General features: G+C 45.6%; 1 protein-coding gene across 2 annotated transcripts in view; it reads left to right on the top strand.

Moving 5' to 3' along the window:
• Positions 1-24728, top strand: part of LOC119961832 (protein FAM171B) — a 69851-nt gene that overhangs the window by 19431 nt on the left and 25692 nt on the right. For both annotated transcript variants that reach the window (XM_038789213.1, XM_038789212.1), the window contains exons 2-4: positions 13760-13993; positions 14235-14327; positions 17632-17790. In XM_038789213.1, the coding sequence (XP_038645141.1) occupies positions 13760-13993; positions 14235-14327; positions 17632-17790 (486 nt within the window). The remainder of the gene's footprint in view (positions 1-13759; positions 13994-14234; positions 14328-17631; positions 17791-24728) is intronic.

Here is a 24728-nt window from a genome sequence, read left to right as displayed (position 1 = left end):
GATTTACCAGGATGTTGGCTGGTATGGAGGGAAAATCTTATGAGGAAAGGCTGATGGACTTGAGGTTGTTTTCGTTAGAGAGACGAAAGTTTTTTTTTAAAAATTTTTTTTATTATAAATTTAGATTACCCAATTCATTTTTTCCAATTAAGGGGCAATTTAGCATGGCCAATCCACCTACCCTGCACATCTTTGGGTTGTGGGAACGAAACCCACGCAGACACGGGGAGAATGTGCAAACTCCACACGGACAGTGACCCAGAGCCGGGATCGAACCTGGGACCTCGGCGCCGTGAGGCAACAGGGCTAACCCACTGCGCCACCGTGCTGCCCGAGAGACGAAAGTTAAGAGGTGACTTAATAGAGGCATACAAAATGATCAGAGGGTTAGATAGGGTGGACAGCGAGAGCCTTCTCCCGCGGATGGAGGTGGCTAGCACGAGGGGACATAGCCTTAAATTGAGGGGTAATAGATATAGGACAGAGGTCAGAGGTGGGTTTTTTACGCAAAGAGTGGTGAGGCCGTGGAATGCCCTACCTGCAACAGTAGTGAACTCGCCAACATTGAGGGCATTTAAAAGTTTATTGGATAAGCATATGGATGATAAGGGCATAATGTAGGTTAGATGGCCTTTAGTTTTTTTTCCATGTCGGTGCAACATCGAGGGCCGAAGGGCCTGTACTGCACTGTATCGTTCTATGTTAAGTCTTACAACACCAGGTTAAAGTCCAACAGGTTTGTTTAGAATCACTAGCTTTCGGAGCACTGCTCCTTCCTCAGGTGAACATTGAGGAAGGAGCTCCAACATTAGGAAAGTCTACTTGAGGGCACTTTATCAAACACCTTTTGGGAGCCCATTTACACCTCAATAACAAATTCGTACCTTATCAAAAAACAGCACCCCACCCCCTTTTTGTTGACCCCTCAAATTAAAGAAATCAATAAATGGCTTCCACCTCCAAATGAAGCCATCTGCTGACCCCCTTAAAGCAAACTTGACCTTCTCCAGCCTCAGGAATTTAGCCAGGTTGTTTACCCACATTCCCGCTTTCGGCATCTGTGAGTCCTGCCACCCGAGCAAGATCCGTCTCCAGGCTATCAGGAAGGCAAAAGCCAAAACGTCGGCCTCTCCCGCCCCCTGGACTCTCCAAATATCGCCACCTCGCCACCTCTGGACTCGGAACCACCTCGGCCATCACATCCGCGAACCCCTGCCAGAACCCCATCAGTCTTGGACACGCTCAGAACATGTGGAAGTGATTTGTGCCCCCCCCCCCCCCCCCCCCCCGCACACTGACCACGTCAATACCTCACCGGCGCAATGAATCTAGTCATCCTTGCCACCGTCATATGAGCCCTATGTACCACTTTAAACTGGATGAGGCTTAACCTCACGCCTGATCAGGACACGTTCACCCTCCGCAGGGCCTCCTTCCACAACTCAGTCCCCACTTCCCCTTCCAGCTCTTCCTCCCATTTCCTCTTAATATGCCCACACAAGGGCTCCCTCCCACTCCATCAACTCCTTATCAACATCAAACTCCTTCCCTTCCCTTATTTCATCCTTCGACAATACCTTATCCTGCAGCCCCAAGGACAGCAGCCCAGGAAAGGACGGCACCTCTCTTTTTACAAAGTCCCCAACCTCCAGGTACCTAAAACAGTGAAGGTGTCAACAGCAAAGACCTCAAACCCATACCCTGCACGATGCCGCCTCTATCTGCCCACCCTCCTGACCCCCTCCCCCATAGCCCATTTCCTTACCATAGCGATGTTCACCACCCAATAATAGTTCTTCATGATCAGCAGCGCCTGTTTCTTTCAGAGTATATGCCGCCTCTCCAACCATCTCTACCATTTGGGCAGCACGGTAGCACTATGGCTTCACAGCGCCAGGGTCCCAGGTTCAATTCACTGACTGTGCAGAGTCTGCACGTTCTACCCGTGTCTGCATGTGTTTCTTCCGGGTGATCCGGTTTCCTCGTGCAGGTTAGGTGGATTGGTCATGATAAAATTGCCCTTAGTGACCAAAAGGTTAGGAGGGGTTATTGGGTTACGGGCTTAGGGTGGAAGTGAGGTGGGTGCAGACGCGATGGGCCGAATGGCCTCCTTCTGCACTGTATGTTCTACGTATTATCCCAGACCAACTCGTACCAACATAAATAGTAAAACTCCAAACACACCACCCGCACCCCTCACACCATGCCCAGTCCATGATCTCTGAAGATTTCAGCCTGCTCCAGAGTTTCGAAGTAAAAGTCCTTCGAGTCAAATGTGACTCTCTGCTTTGCTGGGTGCCCCACCCCAAACCGCACTCCTTGATTGTACAGGACAGTCTTCACCTCATTGAAGGCTGCCCATTGCCTTGCCAGCTCAGTGCCGATGTCCTGGTAAATTCTTCCCATGGAACCGTCCCAATCAATGCTCTGGCATTTCTATGCCCAATCCATGACCTACTTTTTCCTTCAAAAATTGTGGAACTGAATGATCACCGCATGTGGTGGCTCATTTGGCTTCTGCTTCTGCCTCAAGGTCCAGTGCGCACTGTCCAGCTCTGAATCCACAAACACCTCCTCTCCGCCCACCAGCTGAGAGAACTTTGCAGAAAAGGCCTTGAGCCCTCGACTGCCGCCAGCAAACCCACCAGTCTCTGGTTCATGCGACCGGACCTGTTCTCCGTGCCATCTAGTTTTGCCTGAGGCCCTTATTTCTGTCGCTGATGAGCACCATTTTGGCTTCCAACGACGCAAGTTGGTCCTCTTGATGAGACGAGGCCTCTTCCACGCTTTTCAACTTCTCAGCCTGCTTGTCTACTGCCTTAGCCGTCCTGCCAAGCTGCTCCCTTATCAGGCCCAAAGCCTCCTCTACCATGGCTTTAAATGACACCCTCATTTCTTGCCATGCCTCTTGATCGCTCGTCCATCTCCCCACTGAACTTGTCCAGTTCCTTTGCCATCACCCTACCATCATATCCAGGGTGATGGGTGTAGTCGCTTCTCCTGCCATTTTTGCTGAATCCTTAGTCAGGCTTGGAGCTTGTGACTTCCCTCCTCCACCTTTCTTCGAGATCGCCCTTGACATCCCACAACCAAACTCCACTTGCTCTGTTGCACCCTCGGGTTAGAGCCTGAAAATTCCTGAGAAAAAAGGGCAAAAGAGCCCAAAGTACTGTGCCCTACATGGGAGCCACCTAATAATGTGAGATTGGCTGTTACATGCCACAGCGGAAGATCCCCTTTGTTTCTAGTTGTGACCCCTAGTTCTAGATTCTCCCACAAGAGGAAACATCCTTTCCACAACCACTCTGTCAAGACTCCCCAGGATCCTATATGCTTCAATCAAGTAACCTCTCGCTCCAAACTCCCAACAGGTACAAGTCCGGCCTGTCCAACCTTTCCTCATAAGTCCCATCATAATTCCCCTCGCAGTAAGCAATAACCTTCTATTAGCTTTCTTCATTGCCTGCTGTACATGCATACTAACCATTCATGATTCATGTGCTAGGAAAACTCAGTTCTACAATCTCACACTGTTTCAGTAACATGCTGCTTTTTTATTCTTCATTCAAAAATGGACAATTTCACATTTTCACACATTATATTCCATTTGCCAGATTTTCGCTTACTTGCCGACCTATCTATATCCCTTTGTAGCCTCTTCATGTCCTCTTGATAATTAACTTTTTTAGCTATTTTGCGCCATTAGCAAATTTAGCAAACACACCTTTGGTGCCTTATCCATGTAGTTTAGATAAGTTGAGACACCAACATTGCCCCTGTGGCACACCACTCGTTACATCTTGCCAACCAGAATATGTCTACACTCTGCTGTTAGCACCCGCATCAATATGTTACCCTCTTCAACATGAGCTTTTATTTTCTGCAATAATCTTTGTGCACCTTATCAGATGCCTTCTGAAAACATTCACTAGTTCCCCCTTATCCACAGCACATTCTTCTTCAAAGAACTCCAATAAATGAGTTAAGCATGATTTCCCTTTCATAAAACCATGTTGATTGCCTGATTATCTTGAATTTTTCGAAGTGCCAATGATATCCTTTTCTAAGCTACAATGGCTTCATTAATAGTTTCTAACATTCCTTATGACATGGTAAGCTAACTGGCCTGTAGTTTTCTCCCCCGCCCCCTTTCTTTTTGAATAAAGCAGTTACGCTCCCTATTTTCCCATCTAATGGACCCTTCCCCGAGTCTAGTGAATTATGGAAAATTAAAACCAATGCTTCAACCAGCTAACCCGTCACTTCTTTCTTTTAGGGGCAGCACGGTAGCACAAGTGGATTCACAGCGCCATGGCTCCCAGGTTCGATTCCCCGCTGGGTGTGTGTGCGGAGTCTGCATATTCTCCCCGTGTCTGTGTGGGTTTCCTCCGGGTGCGCCGGTTTCCTCCCACATCCAAAGACGTGCAGGTTAGGTGGATTGGCCATGCTAAATTGCCCTTAGCGTCCAAAAAAAGGTTAGGAGGGGTTATTGGGCTATGGGGATAGGGTGGAAGTGAGGGCTTAAAGTGGGTTGGTGCAGACTTGATGGGCCGAATGGCCTCCTTCTGCACTGTAAGTTCTATGTTCCAGAACCTTGGGGTGATATCCATCAGGACCGGGGACTTGTCAGCCCGCAGCTCCAACAATTTGCTCACTACCACTTTCTGGTGATAATTTTCTTGCATTCCTCCCTCCTTTCCAATTCCTGGTTTACAGCTGTTTCTGGGATGTTACTTGTATCCGTTATAGTGAGGACTGACCAAAAATATCTGTTCAATTCATCTGCCATTTCCCTATTTTCCTTTTGAGGAAAGGAAAAATAAATAAATATATAGGATGTAAATCTTAGTTGGAAAGGTTTTAAAGCAAACGAGCTCTGCCAGTAAGTGTATTTAAAGTTTTTCATTGAGCAGTGTTGAAATTTTACATAAAATCTGCAGTTGGGACCTGAATTGATTACAGTGGCAAGTGATGAGAGACTCTCTCGAGGGAGGCAGTCTATCGCCTCTGCTATTTCACATCACCAGGAGTTTAATTCCAGTACGATAACCAATTTGGTTTGAATAGTGCTTGGGGGTTCCTTGGAAGTTGTAGTCATTTCAAACATTCAATTAATTAGACAAAGCAGACTCTGCTGCCTATCATGTTAAAATGTACCGTGTAGGAGACGAATTCTGTCCTAGGCAGAAGCTTCAGAGTTTAGGAACTGCCATTGCAGCCACATGTCCGAAATAGGTAGCTACTGTGCAAGTTGCAATTATTGATGAAGTCAATAAATTCTTACCCACCCATGCTCCCTCCTACCATCTTTTACAGACATGCCCATCCACCTCCATGCACGTCAATGCCTCAAATCAAGGAAAATTCAAAGATAATTTATAAATGGTAGAAAGAGCAATTGGATACGGGTGATGTGGCATGTTTCGTAATGAATATTTTGCATCCCTCTTTACAAAAAGAGGGGATGATGCAGACATGGTCTAGGAACATGGGACAGGAGTAGGCCATTCGGCCCCTTGAATGTCCTGCCATTCAGCGAGAAGGCTGACCTAACTCCATATACCTGCCTTTAGCCCATATTCCTTTAATATGTTTGCTGAACAAAAATCTCAGATTTAACATGAACAACTGTTCTAGATTAACTGCTGTTTGTGCGAGAGTTCCCTTTGCATGAAGAAATGCTTCCCAACATCTCTCCTGAATGCTCTATCCCTAATTTTTATACTATGCCTCCTAGTTTTAGAATCTCCAACCAGGGGAAATAATTTATTTTTATCTATCCTGTCATTTCCTCTCAATATCTGAATGTAATGATCATGGCGGTAGCAATTGGCTGCTTGGCATCAGCATTTCCATCCCTTTTAAAGGCAGAGATTCTGCCAGTCAACCGGGGCAGTGACAGCTCGTCTATCCCAGCAGCCACTGAACCTGGTAGCGAGGAGCAGCAACAGTGGAGGTCCTGGAATGGGAGTAAGTGTGTTGTGTCTCACTAGGGCCAGGCAGGCCAGCATGAGGAGGGTTCCAGGGTGTTTTTCAGGACTGATTGGGAACCATTTGAAGGGCCTCCACCAAGATTTGTGTGGACTCCTGAGGCCCAGCCATAATATTTTCAGGCTTGCCATGTCCCCGGCAGGGCGCCCAAGGCGCGGGCCATCCCCCGATGCTCCTGGACTCCTCATCCGGGAATCACGCTAGCACTATATCCAGGCCATCGAGGTACATGTGACACACCTTCTGCCAATCCATTTGAAGGTGCTTCAGCCAATCCTGCCCCGGCAAGCTGGAGCCCGATCCTTGCGCTACCACCAATGGTAGGTTGGCGGACTGCGCCCGGTGCTCCCCTGAAGCCTAAGGTAACTGGAGTTGGACCGGTTGGAACGATTGGATATCATCCTCCCCATGTAATCTGCAGATTGGGCTGCGCCAAGCCAGTCATGAAACCTGACTGCTCTGTGGGGAGACAATAAAATGACGGTAAATCAGGGATCCTGTTTGGACTGTTACCCAGTGCCCAGAATTGAAGACCTTAAGGGCAAAAGACATAGGAGCAGAGTTAGGCCATTCGGCCCTTCAAATCTGCTCTGCCATTCAATCATGGCTGATATGTATCTCATCCCCAATCTCCTGCCTTCTCCCCATAACCCCATATCCCTTTATTAATCAAAAAACTATCTATCTCTGTCTTAAAGACACTCAGTGATTTGGCCTCCACAGCCTTCTACGGCAAGGAGCTCCACAGATTTGCCACCCTCTGACTGAACAGATTCCTCCTCACCTCTGTTTTAAAGGATCATGCCTTCAGTCTGAGGCTGTGCCCTCGGGTTCTAGTCTCTCCTACTAGTAGAAACATCCTCTCCACATCTACTCTATCCAGGCCTCTGTGGTATTCTGTAAATTTCAATGAGATCTCACCCTCCTCCTTCTAAACTCCAATGAGTACAGACCTAGAGTCCTCAACTGCTCCTTTCATTCTTGTGAACTTCCTTTGGACTCTTTCCAAGGCCAGCACATCCTTACTTTGATACGGGACCCAAAACTGCTCTCAATATTCCAAATGGGGTCTGCCCAGAGCCTCAACAGTGCATCCCTGCTCTTGTTTTTCTAGCCCTCTTGACATAAATGCTAACGTTGCCTTCTTAATTGTCAACTGAAACTGCATGTTAACCTTCAGAGAATACTGAACTAGGACACCCAAGTCCCTTTGTGCTTCTGATTTTCCAAGCTTTTTCCCATTTAGAAAATAGTCTATACCTGTATTCTTCCTACCAAAGTGTATAACCTCACACTTTTCCACATTTTATTCCTCTGCCACTTCTTTGTCCATTCTGAAGCCTGTGCTGGTCCTACTGCAGTTTCTCTGCTTCCTCAACAGAACCTTGTCTACATATCCTTGTATCATCTGCAAACATAGCAATGTCCCCAGCTCCTTCTCCCAGATCATTAATGTATATCATGAATAGCTGTCGTCCCAACACTGACCACTGTGGAATGCCACTAGTCACCGGCTGCCATCCTTAAAAGGACCCCTTTATTCCCCCCCCCCCTTTCTGTCTTCTGCCAGTCAGCCAACACTCTATCCATGCCAGTACCTTGCCCCTTAACACCATGGGCTCTTGCCTTATTTAGCAGCCTCCTGTATGGCACCTTGCCAAAGGCCTTCTGGAAATCCAAATAGATCACGTCCACTGGTTCTCCTTTGTCTAACTTCCTTGTTACCTCAAAGAATTCTAACAGATTTGTCAGGCATGATCTCCCCTTGATGAATCCATGCTGACTCAGTCCTATTTTACCATGCACTTTTAAGTACTCTGCAATCTCATTCTTAATAATAGACTCTAAAATCTTACCAACAACCAAAATCATGCTAATCTGCCATGATGTGGAGATGCCGGCGTTGGACTGGGGTGAGCACAGTAAGAAGTCTTGCGACACCATGTTAAAGTCAAACATGTTTGTTTCAAACACTAGCTTTTGGAGCACTGAGCACCTGAGGAAGGAGCAGTGCTCCGAAAGCTAGTGTTTGAAACAAACATGTTGGAATTTAAGCGGGTGTTGTAAGACTTCTTACTATGCTAATCTGCCTATAATTTCCTGTAGAAACTTATACGCTAGGCTCAGTGGTAGGCATACTTTCAATAAGCTCGACACAAGCCATGCTTACTTATAGTTAGTCTTGGACCCGGCCTTGCAGAAATACGTGACTGTCAATACCCATTGGGGTCTTTACGAGTATGTGTGGTTGCCTTTTGGAGTCTCCTCCACCTGTGCCATTTTCCAGCGGGAGATGGAGAGCATTTTCCAGGGACTGCCCCCAAGTCACGGTTTATCTCAATGTATTGATCGGCAAGTCCACTGACTGGGGTTACATGAACAATCTGGAAGACTTGCTACATCGGTTTGAGACTGCTGGAGTTCAGCTGCAACGGGAAAAATATGTTTTTCATGCAAATAAGGCGGTGATGTACTTGGGTTACAGAGTGGACCAAGTCGACTTACACCCAGTAATGATGAGGTACGGGCGATCCGGCAGGCTCCCATCTCGAAGAACCCTACGGAACTTCACTCTTCCCTGAGCTTGATAAATTATTATGGGATGTTAAACCGAATTTGGCGACCGTTCTGGCCCCACTACATCTGTTGCTGAAAAAGTGGCAGCGGTGGTTTTGGGACCCACCATAGCAGATCGCATTTGACGAGATGAAGAAGAGTCTCTTGTCCTCGTGTCTGTTGACTCATTTTGCCCCTGACCTGTGATGCTTTGCCTTGTGGCATCAGGGGTGTCTTGGCACATCGGATGGAGGACAGCAAAACTACCTATTGCGCTTGCTTCACACAAGTTGGAGGCAGCAGAGCAGAAGGAAGGTCTTCACGGTGAAATGGTTCCACTGTTACGGCTGCCCGGACGGGTCGCAGTCCGTTCCAGGCCCATAGATCCCAGAGTCCCAACACGAGTGAATTAACTAATAATTTGTGTTTCCCTGAAATCTTTGACCCCTGACTGCTCCATTAAGTTATAATCACCAGATTTATAAGTGAGGAAAGAATTGGAACTATGGCCTACTAGTCTACCTGTTCCCAAAACTCCGCCCCACCCTCCACCAGACACATATAGACAAGACCGACACATGTAAGGGGAGGGAAGATTTAAACTTTTTCCTTCAATTCTCGTTTTGCTATAAATCTTTGCTGCTACAGTTGTAGTTTCTGTAGGACCCGTCTTATCCGAATGTGACTGTCTGGGGAATGGTTTTATACATGTGATTCAGTCAATGCAATTCTATCCTTTGACCACCAGATGGAGGCCATGTCTCCTGGTGTTATTACTGGAGCTTTAAACCGGAAGAATCACAGACCTTTTCCATTTGCCTGATCTCTGTGCAGAAATACTGGTTGTATTATAAAGAGAGTTCTCAGTTTTGGTTCTGAATATGTGTTGGACTATTGGCCGGGTCGCACGCAGACATCCTCAGCTGACTTCCGCTGTCCAACAGCATGTTAACACCTGCAAACTCGGATGAAGGGATTGCGGCGTTGCACTTCATGAACTCCTTGGCAGTCACAGTGAAGGCGTGGACATAGACGGACTCTCTGTTGGCCGAGGTATCCCACATAGTACTGTGTGGGGCTCAACATCACGCCGTTCTGTGTGCATTCACCATGAAGGTGGCAGGGTTCAGTGTCGTGGATGGCATTCTGCTGTGGGGCTCCCAGTGGTCGTGCCTGAAAGGGACCAGGGGACAACCGTGCAAGACCTCCACAGTGGAAAGCGGGGGGTCCTCAAAGGTGAAGACATTGGTCCAGAGTTGAATATGGTGACCGGGATAGACATTGACAGACACAGACATCGAAACATTGACGAAACAATGTATGCGGTGCCAGGAGCACCAGAAACCGCAGGCCCCCACCGCAGCTCCACTCCACCTACGGGTGTGGCCGGGCCAATCGTGGTCTCGACTCCACGGAGAGTTTGCGGGACCTTTCTGAAGAGCCATGTTGCTCAGCGTAGCCACCAATTCAATTATGGATGGAGTTACACCGCATTTCCACAACGATGTCGCTGGCTATGATTGGAAAAACTCCAACAAACTTTTTTGGCACCCGTGGGCTTCCCAAGGTGTTAGTGTCTAACAATGGTACGGCTTTTACAAGCAGAGAATTTTGTGATTTTAATGAAGATGAATGAGGTTCGCACCTTGCCACCCCTCCTTCAACAGATTGTCTGAACAGGCCATGCAGACTTTTAAGCAAGGAATGCGGAAGCAGCCCACCAGTTCCCCGGAGACTCGTCTGGCCTGTTTACTCTTCTATTAATTAATAATCTTTATTGTCACAAATATACTTACATTAACATTGCAATGAAGTTACCGTAAAAAGCCCCTAGTCGTTACATTCGCCTGATCGGGTACACAGAGGAAGAATTCAGTATGTCCAAATTACCTAACAGCATGTCTTTCGGGACTTCTGGGAGGAAACCAGAGGATACCCACACAGACACAGGGAGAACATGCAGACTCCGCACAGTGACCCAAGCCGGGAATAGAACCTGGGACCATGCCGCAACACTTTTAACCACTGTGCTACTGTACCGCACCATGCCTCGCGTCACTATCGGACTAGCACCTTTGGAGTTGCTGATGGGCTGCCGGCTGTGCGCGCGGTTAAGCCTTCCTGCCGGATATTGGAGAGAAAGTCCGCGACAAGTAGGAACATTCTGAAGTACGTCGGCCCAGGCTTGAGGGAATTCCCCACGAGTAACATGGTCTAAGTCAGGAATTTTGCGGACTGGGTATTGTGGATCCCGGAGGATAGTGTTGTAACAATTGAGCAGTCTCATATTGGGTCAGCGTGCAGGGAAGGGAATCGAATAGACACGTGAATGACCTCCGCATCTGTGCCCTACAGGTCCTTGAGAGAAAATCAAAGCCCCCACGTTCTATGGTGGCACTTCCTGAAGTGCAGCCACCATTGATACCCAGCGAGGCAGATGAGCCCCTCGACCTTGAGATGCGGATGGCGACTCATCAGACCCTGAATCCGACATGGAGATCTCACCAATGGAGGTTGCGAAGGATCCAGGTCTAGCAGAGCAGGCGCTTGAGAGAAAGCCCTGGGCAAGGGGGACGAAGGGGGGTGGGGCGAGGTGTGTTATGGTCAATGTGCAGTTTTGCAACATAAACTGTTTCTGGTTGGGTCTGGCAGAGCACAAGTCCGTTGTATAGCATACAGAAATGATTTAGACTTAAATAAGGGGTATAATTAAGACGTTTGCTGATGAGACCAGATTGGCTCTCTGATTAATTTTGAACATGAAAGCTGTAGACTGCAGGATAGAAATGAACTGGTCAGGTGGGTAGAAAGATAGCAAGTGTATGATAATACATTTGAGGATGGCAAACAAGGCAAGGGACTACACTGTAGGAGACATGTGGAGGAATATTTCATGTCCATAAATCCCTGAAGCTAAGCAGGACAGGTATTTAAGCTGGTTAAGAAGGCCTGCAGCATATTTTTTCTTTAGCTGAGGCATAGAATATAATAGCAGGAAGGGTATGCCAGAAGTGTATAAAATGCTAGTTTGGTCAGAGCTAAAAAACTGCAGACCCTTCTGATCAATGTGATCACACGAGAGAGGGTACGGAGGTGATTTGTGAGGTTTTTGCCAGGACTGGAGAATTTTAGCTTTGAGGAATGATTGGATAGGCTGGAGTTGCTTTCATTGCACCAGTGGAGACTAAGATGAGATTTCATTAAGTTCTTTCAAATTGTGAGGAGCCTGGATAGTGGACAGGAAGGATCTTTTTTCCTTGAGCAGAAAGGTCAACAACTGGGGGTGGGGAGTGTGGATTTAAAGTAATTAAGGGAAGCCTTCAAGGCGAGTTGAGAAAATTTACACCCCGAGGTGGTGAGGACCTGGAATTTGTTGCTTGAAAGGGTTGTAGAGGTAGAAATCCTCATCAGAGGGCAGCACGGTGGTGCAGTGGGTTAGCCCTGCTGTCTCACGGCACTGAAGTCCCAGGTTTGATCCCGGCTCTGGGTCACTGTCCGTGTGGAGTTTGCACATTCTCCCCGCGTTTCGCACCCACAACCCAAAGATGTGCAAGGTAGGTGGATTGGCCACACTAATTGGGAATTAGTTGGAAAAAACGAATCGGGTACTCTAAATTTATATTTAAAAAAAATCCTCATCACATTTGATAAATTACTTGGTTAGGTGGGTTTACGGAAAAGGGCGGGGCGGGGGGGATGGGGGGGGGGGGGGGAGTGGGTCTCGGTTTGGTGCTCTTTCAGAGGGTCAGTGCCGACTTGGTGGGCCAAATGGCCTCCTGAAGGGATTCTTTGATTCTATGAATATGCACTTGAAGTGACGAAACCTATAAGACCAAAAGTTGGAATGTAGGATTGTGCAACATAGCTTTTGGACGGCATGGAGATGATGTATCAAATGGGCTCCTGTGGCATAAATTTCTTTTTTTACTGAACTTGCAGTTGAGGAAACCATTTTGTAAAACTTCTTGTGATATAATGACAAAGGCTTAATAGCTTTCATTCTCTTTACTTCAATCCTCCTGCTCCCATTTCTGTCCATTCAAGTACCTTGTACCTTCCTTTTACTGCCCAATATATCTCACATTTTCTGCTGCCCACCCCGACAATTCCCCAATCTGGCTTGCATGCTAGAACACCCCTTTTAGGCATTTGCCCAAATGTGTGTTCAGGAAAGCCAGTTTTAGAAAAAGCACAGTAAAGCACTTGCCATCAGTTCACTGATCCTGGTCACAGGCCCAGCTTTTAAAAGTGGCGCCCAGCAAATTGCCCTTTCAGCAATTCACTGTAAGCGCATTGAGAAAATGGGCGTGGTTTTCACCAGTTTCAAGTTATACACTCAAAATACATTTGATCGTCAGTGTTTTAATTTATGATACAGCAATTCTTACGGACTGAGAGTTTTTTATTTATGATCTGGAGGGCTTCAATATTCATGATTACATGTATGTTATTGCTTACACATATGTTTATGTTGCAAGTGGGTGCATTTTACAAATTATTGATTCAATTCAAAGCCTCGCACAACAAAAGGACAGACTGCCAAGTTGGCAATGGAATTAATCATTCAAGTAAAAGCTGCAGATGCTGGAGAACAGTCCAACCAATGATTTTCTGGTCATTGAAATTAAGACCTGTGGGGCTCTACCATGTAAAGTTGATCCCATAATGTCTCATGATATTCAAGACTCTTATTAATTAAGTAATCTAACATGGCTTAGTAAAATAATGCAACAATTCATCATGATCACATGTGAGAGGTGCCCAATCTCTTTGCAATGTTTGAATGTTTGGGTTTTCCGTTCCACTGCCTTCATTATCATTCTTTGCTTTGCTTTGGTAAATCTATTTCAACCGGAGGGTCGGTTGAGACTCAATGATCTGATTGGCCTCCTGTACTGACATGGGCTGTTTGAAAATAGTGGAAAGTTTCACTTGTACCAAAATATGCCGATCAAAATGTTTAATAAAGTTTAAAGCCGCACTTTTAAGGGGTAAAACTCTAGTCCCAAACACCTATAGTTTTTAGACTAAAATTCATTGTTGAATTAATATGTTTGGGAGGTAATTGTACACATAGAAGACATCCAACATCTATAAAATAATAATGGTCTGCATGATGGAGAGTCAGTTACTTCAAAAGAATATCTGAATTATAATCTATTTTGAATGAGACTTTAGCAAAACTGTGAACATGAATCTTCTTTTGTTTCAGGGTCGTTATTTACCTTGAAGGTGCAGGTAAACGATGCGGTCACTCGTCATTATCTAGATCAGGTCATTGTTGATGTCTTTGTTAACTACACAAAGACTAACTCGGCCCTTACAGAGGATGGTGGAGGAATTATTTTCAAAGTATCTTACAAGCTGGGCCTTACTCTGACTGTCACAGCACGTAAAGCAGGCTACCTACTATCATCCTTGCCTTGGAAAACCCGAAGAGTGCCAGGTAAACTGTCGCTTTATGATCTTTCTCCAATTTTGATGACTTTTCCCGACTACGTGATTACCTGACTACATTGAGGCAGTGAAGAATGGTTTTGCAGAGGGTATTTGATTCAAGTTAAAGTTTTCTAAAGAAACATCAAGATTTTAGACTTATTTTTTTTCTGAACAATTATTTAAATTGGGTGTTGTATTATTAAATTTTTGCTTTGGAGATTTATTACGTTATATTCTATTTTTTTTAGTTTTCGCCGCTGTAACTCTTTCAATGCTTCCACAAAGCCGAGCAAATCTTTGGCTATTTGAAGACACTATTTTAATCACAGGAGGAAAGATTGGTAGGTGGAATAAATAGTCTTTTTTTTACGCTGAACAGTTTATTTTGTAATTTTGAACTGTTGTTGACAAAAATACATTGATAGAGAATATTTGGTGGTGTACTAAAAACATGACCGAATACCTCAAACGATAAAATGATTATAGTTATAAAAGTTATATGCATGCACCTTCTGTCTCTCATTTGGGGTTTAGTTATAAATGCGGATTTACTGCTAATACCTCTCTGGGTTTGTTGTAGTATTCTCCAATAAATGAGTTGAAGGACTTGCATTTATGGGAGTTGACTCATGTTGCCCTATATGTACATCCAGTAAAGCAGAGGTAAAGATGAGCACCCCATCTTTAATATTGGTCATTCTTTGTTTCGTTTGCTTCTGTATCGCTTCTGCACCTCTCGGATGCTAGAGTTCACAAATGAGATCATTAATGTGCTTTATTAAAGCAACATTCGGGTGTTGGAGCAGGAGTGAAGGATTGGGGCGTTCTCCAACAAGGAGGCATAAAAAAAAACCACATCCACCCAGAATAACAGTTCTGATCAGATTCACTTAGCTTAAATGGGTTAATCTTATTCTTATATAATGGCATGAAAATAATGGAAACAATCATGGAATCCCGACAGATTTGTTGTAACAATTGTGCCAGGGTGAAGCAGGCCATTCAGCCCACCATGTCTGTACAGACTCTATGAAAGAATACTCTACCCAGGTCCAATCCCTCGCCCTACCCCGTAACCTAACCTGTACATCCCTGGACACGAAGGGGCAATTTAGCATGGCCAATCCACCTAATCAGCACATCTTTTAAGGGCAGCATGGTAGCATTGTGGATAGCACAATTGCTTCACAGCTCCAGGGTCCCAAGTTCGATTTCGACTTGGGTCACTCTCTGTGTGGAGTCTGCACATCCTCCCCGTGTGTGCGTGGGTTTCCTCCGGGTACTCCGGTTTCCTCCAACAGTCCAAAGATGTGCAGGTTGGGTGGATTGGCCATGAAAAATTGCCCTTAGTGTCCAAAATTCTATGATTAACCTAGGACAAAAGTTCGGCACAACATCGTGGGCCGAAGGACCTGTTCTGTGCTGTATTTCTCTATCTCTATCTTTGGACTGAGAGAGGAAACCCACGCCTTCAAGGGGAGAACGTGCAAACTCCACGCAGTCACTCAAGGCCAGAATCAAACCCAGATCCCTGGTACTATGAAACAACAGTGCTATCTACTGTGCCGCCCATATACGCCCCCATTTCAGTGTATAATTTTTGTAACAGTGTATCGGGTTTTCTCTCCCTGCCACCTTCAATTTATTCAACCTTCTTGCAGCACTTTACTGCTGATGGCCTCCTGCTGTAAACCATTAGCCTAACTTGGTAATGATTGCAGTAGAGTTCACATTCATAAAATTCTCAGCAATTTGTTTGAATGGTCTCCAGAATAGTTTTTAACTGTCTCTAGTTCAGATGCCCATTCTGAAACTTAACGTATAATTGCCAGGCTTGGAGTTTCGTTAACTCATCCCCTTGAAAGCTAAATTAAATGGCACACTCGCACTTGTCGCAGATGTGCCGATTTGTTGTGCCAGGGTGTAGCTCCAAAGCGAAACCTAGAAATCAGGATTTGAGCCTGATTTGATTAGCAATTTCTATGTGCCAAAGTCAGGAAAAGCCTGTCTAGCCCTTGGAGCACCACTGTCTTGAGTATCCATCCTCCGGGCAGTAAATACAGAGAATTGTGATATACAATACAGGATAATGGTTTTTATCCTGTATTTTAGTACAATGTGAAGAAGGAAGCTTTTTTTTAAACTGTGAAGACATCCTTGTTTAAGTCTAATATCCATACCACTTTACCTGAGCTATCAGAATTTGTTTAAGGGTATTATTCAATTGCAATATGTGAGACGCAGATAAAGTAATCAGTTTTACAAAGGGGGATTTGTGGTCTTTTCCCTCCCCCAATAAGGATATGCACGTAAGAGCGTTGGTAGTAATGATCTCAGCTGAGAGGTTGGGTGGGGGGGTGGGTGCAGAAACATTAACCCTGAGGACATATGAAGTGTGTTCACATTTCCGAAACGTTTGCAGTGCTTGGCGTGTGCTGGAGGTGTAATTGGGACATGATTAGTGGGAATTTGAAATTGGTGAAGGCAGTAAGTGTGAGGCCTGTGCTTTAACAGATGGTGTTACAGGGCTGAGATTTGCATTGGGAAATGAAGCAGTTGAATGTTATGGTCGGCCGATAGCTCCAAATACTGCTAGTTTAGTAAATAAGCTTAATGCTGTGCTACTCTCCTTGTCTGGTGCTACCCTCCATGTTTGGCTTAATTTGACTTTTGAAATGGTAATTTCAATGATTTATAGATAGTATGGTAAAGAAGGATAGTAAAATTCCAGCTAGTCTACCAAGCCCCACTCCAGTTCATGATGCTTGGGGTTCTTGTTCTAGCAATATTATTCCGCTCTAATATAACCCTAATCCTGTCTCATTCACTGCTCCCACCCTGCAGCCATCCATCCTGCCTGTCATCTGAGAGGCAATCAAATCCTTTCTTTATTACATAGTGTTTGAAGATGTTTCAGTTTTATTTTCATTTGTAAATTCTGTACTATCAAGTGTGTTGACATGTCGAACATTTTTCCAGTTTAGTGATTAATATTGAAATGTAGAAAAACATCGGAAGAGCACAAGAAGTCTAAGTCAGAAGGGGTACGCTGTAAAGATGGGGTGATGTCCTGGAGGTCAGGTTAATATTTCTCGAGAGTTTCACCTTCTTGGCAGTTTGACTGTCTTTTTACCCCGTGGTATTGAGCAATTGATTAATGCATGTGAAGAGCTAAATTGTACTGTGGAGGGAGCTGACTGATGAGTGGAATAGATATTTCTCATGCCATCAACCTTCTGCTTTGGAAGAACAAGTAAATTATTTTGTCGTTATTCGGAAAAAGTATTTATCATTGTATGTCCCTCCCAATGCTTCAGTGCTCCACATCAGACATACAACTGTAATGCCAGTAAGTTTCATGTTGTGAGTTTCACTTTTATGTATTAGAGTGAAGAGGATCGTCATGAAAAAGTGTGAGCCTGTAAGAGCAGCAAGTTCACAGTATGACGGGAATATGTTTTACAGTTTTCATTAAAAATTCTATATGTAACAATGTTAATGTTGATTGACAGTCTCTCTAAATTTAAAGCTATTGGCCAGCCAATCTCACTGCCGAATAAAACAATATCATTTCATTGTGCAACACAAAGCAGTTCAGGCTGCTCTTTTCCGTATGTTTGTAATGCAGGCTCTTATTTTTTTTAGATGACCGAAGATATCCCAGTGTCCAATTTCCAAAAGGATTACTGAGATTACCGAAGAACACCTATGTTTCTAATCTGACAGCTTTCCTCACAGCTCCACAGCCTCCCTGGGGAACAGACAACTTTATCCATACAATGGGAACCTTGATGAACAAATCAAGTAAAGTTTTAATCTTTTCTTGCAATTATCACACTGTCTTGTCATTGTATGTTTCACTACGGTAGTGGTGCTCCTAATCCATCCCACCACTTTTGTGGCCCTCGGTAAACCTGCTGCTGCAAGTTTCTCTAGGTCTCTTAACTATCTGTGTGGTTGTGTCTCGTTGACAAAGCTGGAATTCTGTGCTCATCCTTCCTGCAGCTAAATAAATTAAGGCTATTATATTAAAAGGCAGTATTATCACAACTTCCAGCAGGAAGTGAAAGGATTCTGTCAAAATTGAGGCATTTAGTAAACTTGCCGCTCTAATAGTTTGACTTTCTTCCTGTGCAGAAGTGCCAAGTCTCTGCAGAGTGACATAATTGAAGAAAGGAGCTAAGTATGTGGGAAACTGCTCTGACTACTATCACTGCATTGTGAACTGTGAGGGGGATAGTGGACTTCAAGAGGACATGAACAGGCTGGTGTAATTGCCAGACGTGTGGCAAATTAAATTTAATACAGCAAAGTGTGAAGTGATACATTATTGTAGGAAGAGTGAGGAGAGGCAATAGAAAATAAAAGTTATGATTCTAAACCAGTAACATGAGGGGGATAAATCTTTGAAGGTTTCAGGGCAGATTAAGGAAGTGCTTAATAAGGCATATGGGATTCTGAACATTATTATAATCTTTATTAGTGTCACAAGTAGGTTTACATTAATACTGCAATCAAGTTACTGTGAAAATCCTCATGTCACCCACTACAGTACCTGTTCGGGTACACTGAGGGAGAATTCAGAATGTCCAATTCACCTAACAAGTACGTCTTTCAGGACTTGTGGGAGGAAAATGGAGCACCTGGAGGAAACCCACGTAGACACAGGGCAAACGTGCAGACTCCACACAGACAGTGACACAAGCTGGGAATTGAACCAGGGTCTCTAGCTCTCAACAGTGCTAACCACTGTGTAACCGTGCCGCCCATGAATAATGGCAGAGAGTACAGAAACAATGATATTATGGTGAATCTTTATAAAGTACTCGTTCTGCCTCAATGGGAGTGCTATGTCCAATTCTGGCCACCACATTTTTGGAGGGATAAGACTTTTTAGCCGGGAGAGGGTGCACCTTTCCCGGGGAGGGGGTTCAGATTCACTCCCTTACACAGTTGCAGATAATAGAAACCTCTGTTGTGAGGGTAGATTGGTGAGTTGGGACTTTTCTCGTTAGAGAAAGTTGAGAAGAGATTTATTAGAGATCATGAAGGGCCAGGACAGAGTAGATAGGGAAAAACTAATCTTATTGGTGGGAGAGTCGGGAATGAGAGGATGTGAATTTAAGATGATTAGTAATGGAACCACCTGCACGTGAGTACCAGCTGGTTAGGGTCTGGAACAGCCCGAGTGTGGCGGAGACAGTTTCAATTGTGACTTTCAAAAGGAAAACTAGCTGAAACAGAGTAATGGTGAAAGACAAGGTGGAGAGACTAGCTGAGTTTTTTTTACAGAAAGCCGGCACAGACACGATGAGCCAAATGGCTTTCTATAATTCTACCATTCTGTGATTCTGTAAATTAACCACTTGGATCTGCTTTTTAGTGATAATGCCACACGTTGTGTACAGATTGAAATGATAACAGTACTGATGTGGTGACTTGTGGGCAGTGAAATTCATCCAGTCAATAATCTTAGTGATATTGTCAACACGAGTAAGCAATGCTTCCTTTTTTGTATTCTGCCCAAATGTTTCCAGTGTAATTGCCGTCTAGGTAGATTCCATTTTCTTGGCACTTTACATATAATTTGTTACTCTTTTCTAGTGTTATTTTTTTTCTCCTCCTCAAGAACCCTATTCCACATATCCCCTTGAAGATGTGACTAAATTAGTTGATTCCTTCCCTTCCTGGCTGTGCCAAAGTTCTTGTTTTGTTTTCAAAGCTTGACTTTAGAAGCTGTTAGTGGGGAGATTGCAGGTACAAACCTCGTCTGTCACTCGAGTTCACACAATGTTGCGAAGAAAGAACTTGCGATTACTTCTTGTCTTCTAAAACCCCAGGACATCCAAAAAACTTCACAACCAATTCATTAATTTTGAAGCATAGCCAGTATTCGAATATGGGGAAGCACAGCAACCAGTTTGCAAACAGTAAAGTCCCACAAACATCAATAAAGATAAATGGCCAGTCAATCAATTTTATCAGTGCTGGCTGTGGGATCAGTCTTTGCCAAAACATTGGAGAAAACTCTCCTCATCGAGAAATGGGATGAGATTTTTTCATATTAACTTGGAACAGGCAGACAGGACTTTGGTTTACTGTCTTATCCTTAGAATGGCACCTCTAATAATGCAGCACTCTTATCAGTGCCAAATGGGAATGCGACCCTGGATTATGTGCTCCAGGGTCAGGTATTCTGGCATGGAGGCAAGATCCTACCTTAATCTTTTCGTTACTTTTCATTAAATGATCTTTGGAAAATAATTAATGCCAAAACAGATCCAGGGATCATTCTAAAATGGTTTATCAAACTGGTAGCCAGTAAAGTGTACTCTTCTGTATATGTATGATTGTGCCTTAAAACTCAATTTTTTGGAATCTGGAAAGAACTGTCATATAATCAGACAACACAGTGAGATAACCTGGTAAATCCTCTCAAATGACTGAGACCAAAGAAATTGTTGCTGTTATTTTCCCTTGACTCCCACCAAGGATATTTAGGAACAATAAATGTTCATTAGGTGTGGACCGTGGTATCCGGCCTGTCTCTGGGTCACGCATGAGGAACAGTACTTTTATTTCTAGTCGCCTGAGGACGTGCTGGACTTCGCAAAAAGGAAAGGAATGGTGGTGGACTGAGAACTTTTGAACTTTGCTGCAACATTCATGTTTTTTTTCTGTTTCTTTTTTTAAAAAAAAGTTTCTCATTTTTCATTTTGTGGAAACTGTTTGTAATGCCTTTTGCATTGATTTGGGACCAGCGGCAGAGCTGAGTGAGTTAAGGTTTTCATTTGCACTGTTGGGGGATGGAGGTGTGCTTGTTTAGATCTTGGTGTTTTTCTGCCGGGCAATTATGTGGGGATTGTTTGATGTTGGAGTGTGTTTGTATGAGCGGGGGAAGGGTGGGGAGGGAACAATAGGTGGGAGACTATCCGGCGCCAAGGATGGGGGCCGCCAAGCTAGCTGAGTGGGCTGGTTCACAGAAGCACAGTGGGGGATGTGCATACGTTCGGTTCATTAAAGAGGTTGGGTTACAGAATGTTGTTACGGGGGGAGGGGTAAATGTTCTGCTGACGAGGGAGTGACTTGGGCTGAGTGACAGAGAGGAGGTTGGGGGCAGAGGCTGCCTGGGGATGGGCCAGTGGAGGTGCGGAGCATGGGCTGGAGGCGGGCCCAAAAAAGGGGATGGCTGATCGGCGAGGGGCGGGGGGGCAACGAGCCCCCCAACTAGGCTGATCACCTAGAATGTTCGAGGGTTAAATGGGCCGGTCAAGAGGGCACGTGTGTTTGCACATCTTAGGGGACTGAAGGCGGACATGGTAATGTTGCAGGACATGCACCTTAGAGTAACTGGCCAGATTAGATTGAGGAAAGGCTGGGTCAGTCAGGTCTTTCACTCGGTACTAGACTCAAAGACTAGAGGGGTTGCGATTTTGATCAATAAGTGGGTGGTGTTTGAGGTGAGTAAAATAGTCTTGGATGTGGGAGGTCGGTACATTATGGTCAATGAGAACCTGGAGAGGGTGCAGGTGGTATTAGTAAATGTGTATGTGCCAAATTGGGATGATTTGGAGTTTATGAAAAGAATGCTGGGGAAAATACCAGACCTGGACTCGCACCGATTGGTCATGGGAGGGAATTTTAACACCGTTATTGACCCTGGCTTCGGTCAAGCTTGAAAACGGGCAAGGTGCCAGCAATGGCAAAGGAAATAAAAACGTTCATGGAGCAGATGGGGGTGTGGATCCATGGCGATTTGGGCAGCCGAGGGTGAAGGAGTTCTCCTTCTACTCACACGTACATAAAGCGTCCTCCCGGATCGATTTTTAAAATTTTCAGCAGGGCCTTACTGGCAGTGGTGATGGACATTGGGTACTCTGCGATCACAATCTCAGACCATGCTCCAAACTGGGTTGACCTGCAGGTTAGTAAAGACAGTAACCAGCGCCCGCACTGGAGGTTGGATGTGGGACTTGTGGCTGACGAAGGGGTGTGCGAGCGGCTGAGGAAATGTATTCAGAACTACCTGCAGGCCAACGACAAGGGGGAAAATTTCAGCAGCGATGGTCTGGGAAGCACTGAAGGCGGTGGTCAGAGGGGAGCTGATCTCGATCCGGGCCCATAGTGAGAAGGTGGACAGGGCAGAGATGGACCGACTGGTAAAGGAGATACTACAGATCGATAGGAGGTATGTGGAGACCCCAGAGACAGGGCTGTTAAGGGAACAGTGGAGGCTACAGGCGGAGTTCGGCTTGTTAACAACAGGGAGGGCAGTGGAGCAGCTGAGAAAGGCGAGGGGGGAGATCTATGAGTTTGGATAGAAGCCCAGCAGAATGCTTGCACAGCAGCTTAGAAAGAGGGAGGCAGCCAGGGAGATGGAGAAAGTAAATGGCGGAGATGGGAACCTGGTTGGAGATTCAGCAGGGGTGAATAAGGCGTGTAGGGATTTCTACAGTAGGCTGTATAGGTCGGAACCCCCTACGGGGCCGGAGGGGATGAGGCACTTGGAGGGGCTGAATTTCCCAAAGGTGGACGGGGAGCTGGTAGAAGGGCTTGGGGGCCCCGATCGGGTTGGAAGAGATAGTGGAGGATCTGAAGGCCATGCAGTTGGGTAAAGCCCCGGGGCCGGACGGGTACCCAGCGGAGTTCTTTAAAACGTTCTCTGGGATATTGGGGCCGGTGTTGATGAGGATATTCAATGAGGCAAGGGAAAGTGGGATGCTGCCCCAGACAATGTCACAGGCCACGATTTCACTGATTCTCAAGCGGGAAAAGAACCCGGAGCTGTGTGGGTCCTACAGGCTGATATCCCTGTTGAATGTGGATGCCAAATTGCTGGCCAAAACTTTGTCCTCCAGGATTGAGGATTGTGGTCCGGATGTTATTGGGGAGGACCAGACTGGGCTTGGTAAGGGTCGGCAGTTGGTGGCCAATGTAAGAAGGTTGTTAAACATGATCATGATGCCCCTGGAAGGTAGGGAGGTGGAGACAGTGATCGCGATGGATGCAGAAAAGGCTTTTGATCATGTACATAGAACATTACAGCGCAGTACAGGCCCTTCGGCCCTCGATGTTGCGTCAACTTGTGAAACCCCTCTAAAGCCCATCTACACTATTCCTTTATCGTCCATATGCCTATCCAATGACCATTTGAATGTGTTTAGTGTTGGCGAGTCCACTACTGTTGCAGGCAGGGCATTCCACGCCCTTACTACTCTCTGAGTAAATAACCTACCTCTGACATCTGTCCTATATCTATCTCCCCTCAATTTAAAGCAATGTCCCCCTCATGCTAGACATCACCATCCGAGGAAAAAGGCTCTCACTGTCCACCCTATCTAATCCTCTGATCATCTTGTATGCCTCAATTAAGTCACCTCTTAACCTTCTTCTCTCTAACGAAAACAGCCTCAAGTCCCTCAGCCTTCTCTCATAAGATCTTCCCTCCATATCAGGCAACATCCTGGTAAATCTTCTCTGCACCCTTTCCAATGCTTCCACATCCTTCCGATAATGCGGCGACCAGAACTGCACGCAAAACTCCAAATGCGGCCGCACCAGAGTTATGTACAACTGCAACATGACCTCATGGCTCCGAAACGCAATTCCTCTACCAATAAAAGCTAACACACCGTAGGCCTTCTTAGCAACCCTCTCAACCTGGGTGGCAACTTAGAGGGATCTATGTACATGGACACTGAGATCTCTCTGCTCATCCACACTACCAAGAATCTTACCATTAGCCCAGTACTCTGTCTTCCTGTTATTCCTTCCAAAGTGAATCACCTCACACTTTTCTGCATTAAACTCCATTTGCCACCTGTCAGCCCAGCTTTGCAGCTTATCTATGTCCTTCTGTAACTTGTAACATCCTTCTGCACTGTCCACAACTCCACCGACTTTAGTGTCATCTGCAAAATTTGCTCACCCATCCTTCTACTCCCTCCTCCAGGTCATTTATAAAAATGACAAAAGCATGGGATTATCTGTGGCAGCTACTGGGACGGTTCGGATTTGGATGGGGCTTTAATGATTGGGTCAGGTTGCTGTACAAGGCTCCTGTGGCAAGCGTACAGACGAATAGGGCAACATCAGACTATTTTAGAATGCACCGGGGGACGAGACAGGGATGCCCTCTCTCCCCACTGTTGTTAGCGCTAGCTACAGAGCCGTTGGCAATTACCCTGAGAGCCTCAAGTGGCTGGAAGGGCTGGTCCGGGGGAGGGAGGGGTGTGGAGCACAGTCTCGCTCTATGCAGATGACCTGCTTCTGTATGTATAGGACCCAATAGAGGGGATGGAAGAAATCATGAGGATTTTAAGGGAATTTGTCCGGTGTTCGGGATATAAGCTAAATATGGGGAAAAGTGAGATGTTTGCGGTCCAGGCAAGGGGACAAGAGAGGCGATTGGGGGAGTTGCCGTTTAGATTAGTAGGGGGAAGCTTTAGGTACCTGGGCATTCAAGTGGCGCGGAAATGGGACCGGCTGCATAAATTAAATCTGGCCCGACTAGTAGACCAAATGAAGGTCTATTTTTGGAGGTGGGGCGCTCCTCCGTTGTCACTGGCTGGGAGGGTGCAGGCAGTGAAGCTGACCGTCCTCCCGAGATCACTGATCGTGTTTCAATATCTCCCCATATTTATTCGCGGTCCTTTTTTAAACGGGTCAACAAAGTGATGACTTGCTTTGTTTGGGTGGGCAACACCCCGCGGGTAAGGAAGGTAATGCTTGAGTGGAGTCGG

This window comes from Scyliorhinus canicula, chromosome 2, assembly GCF_902713615.1.
Source record: "Scyliorhinus canicula chromosome 2, sScyCan1.1, whole genome shotgun sequence".
Lineage (NCBI taxonomy): Eukaryota > Metazoa > Chordata > Chondrichthyes > Carcharhiniformes > Scyliorhinidae > Scyliorhinus > Scyliorhinus canicula.
Note: the sequence above shows the minus strand (reverse complement) of the source record. Positions and strands in the feature narration are given on the sequence as shown.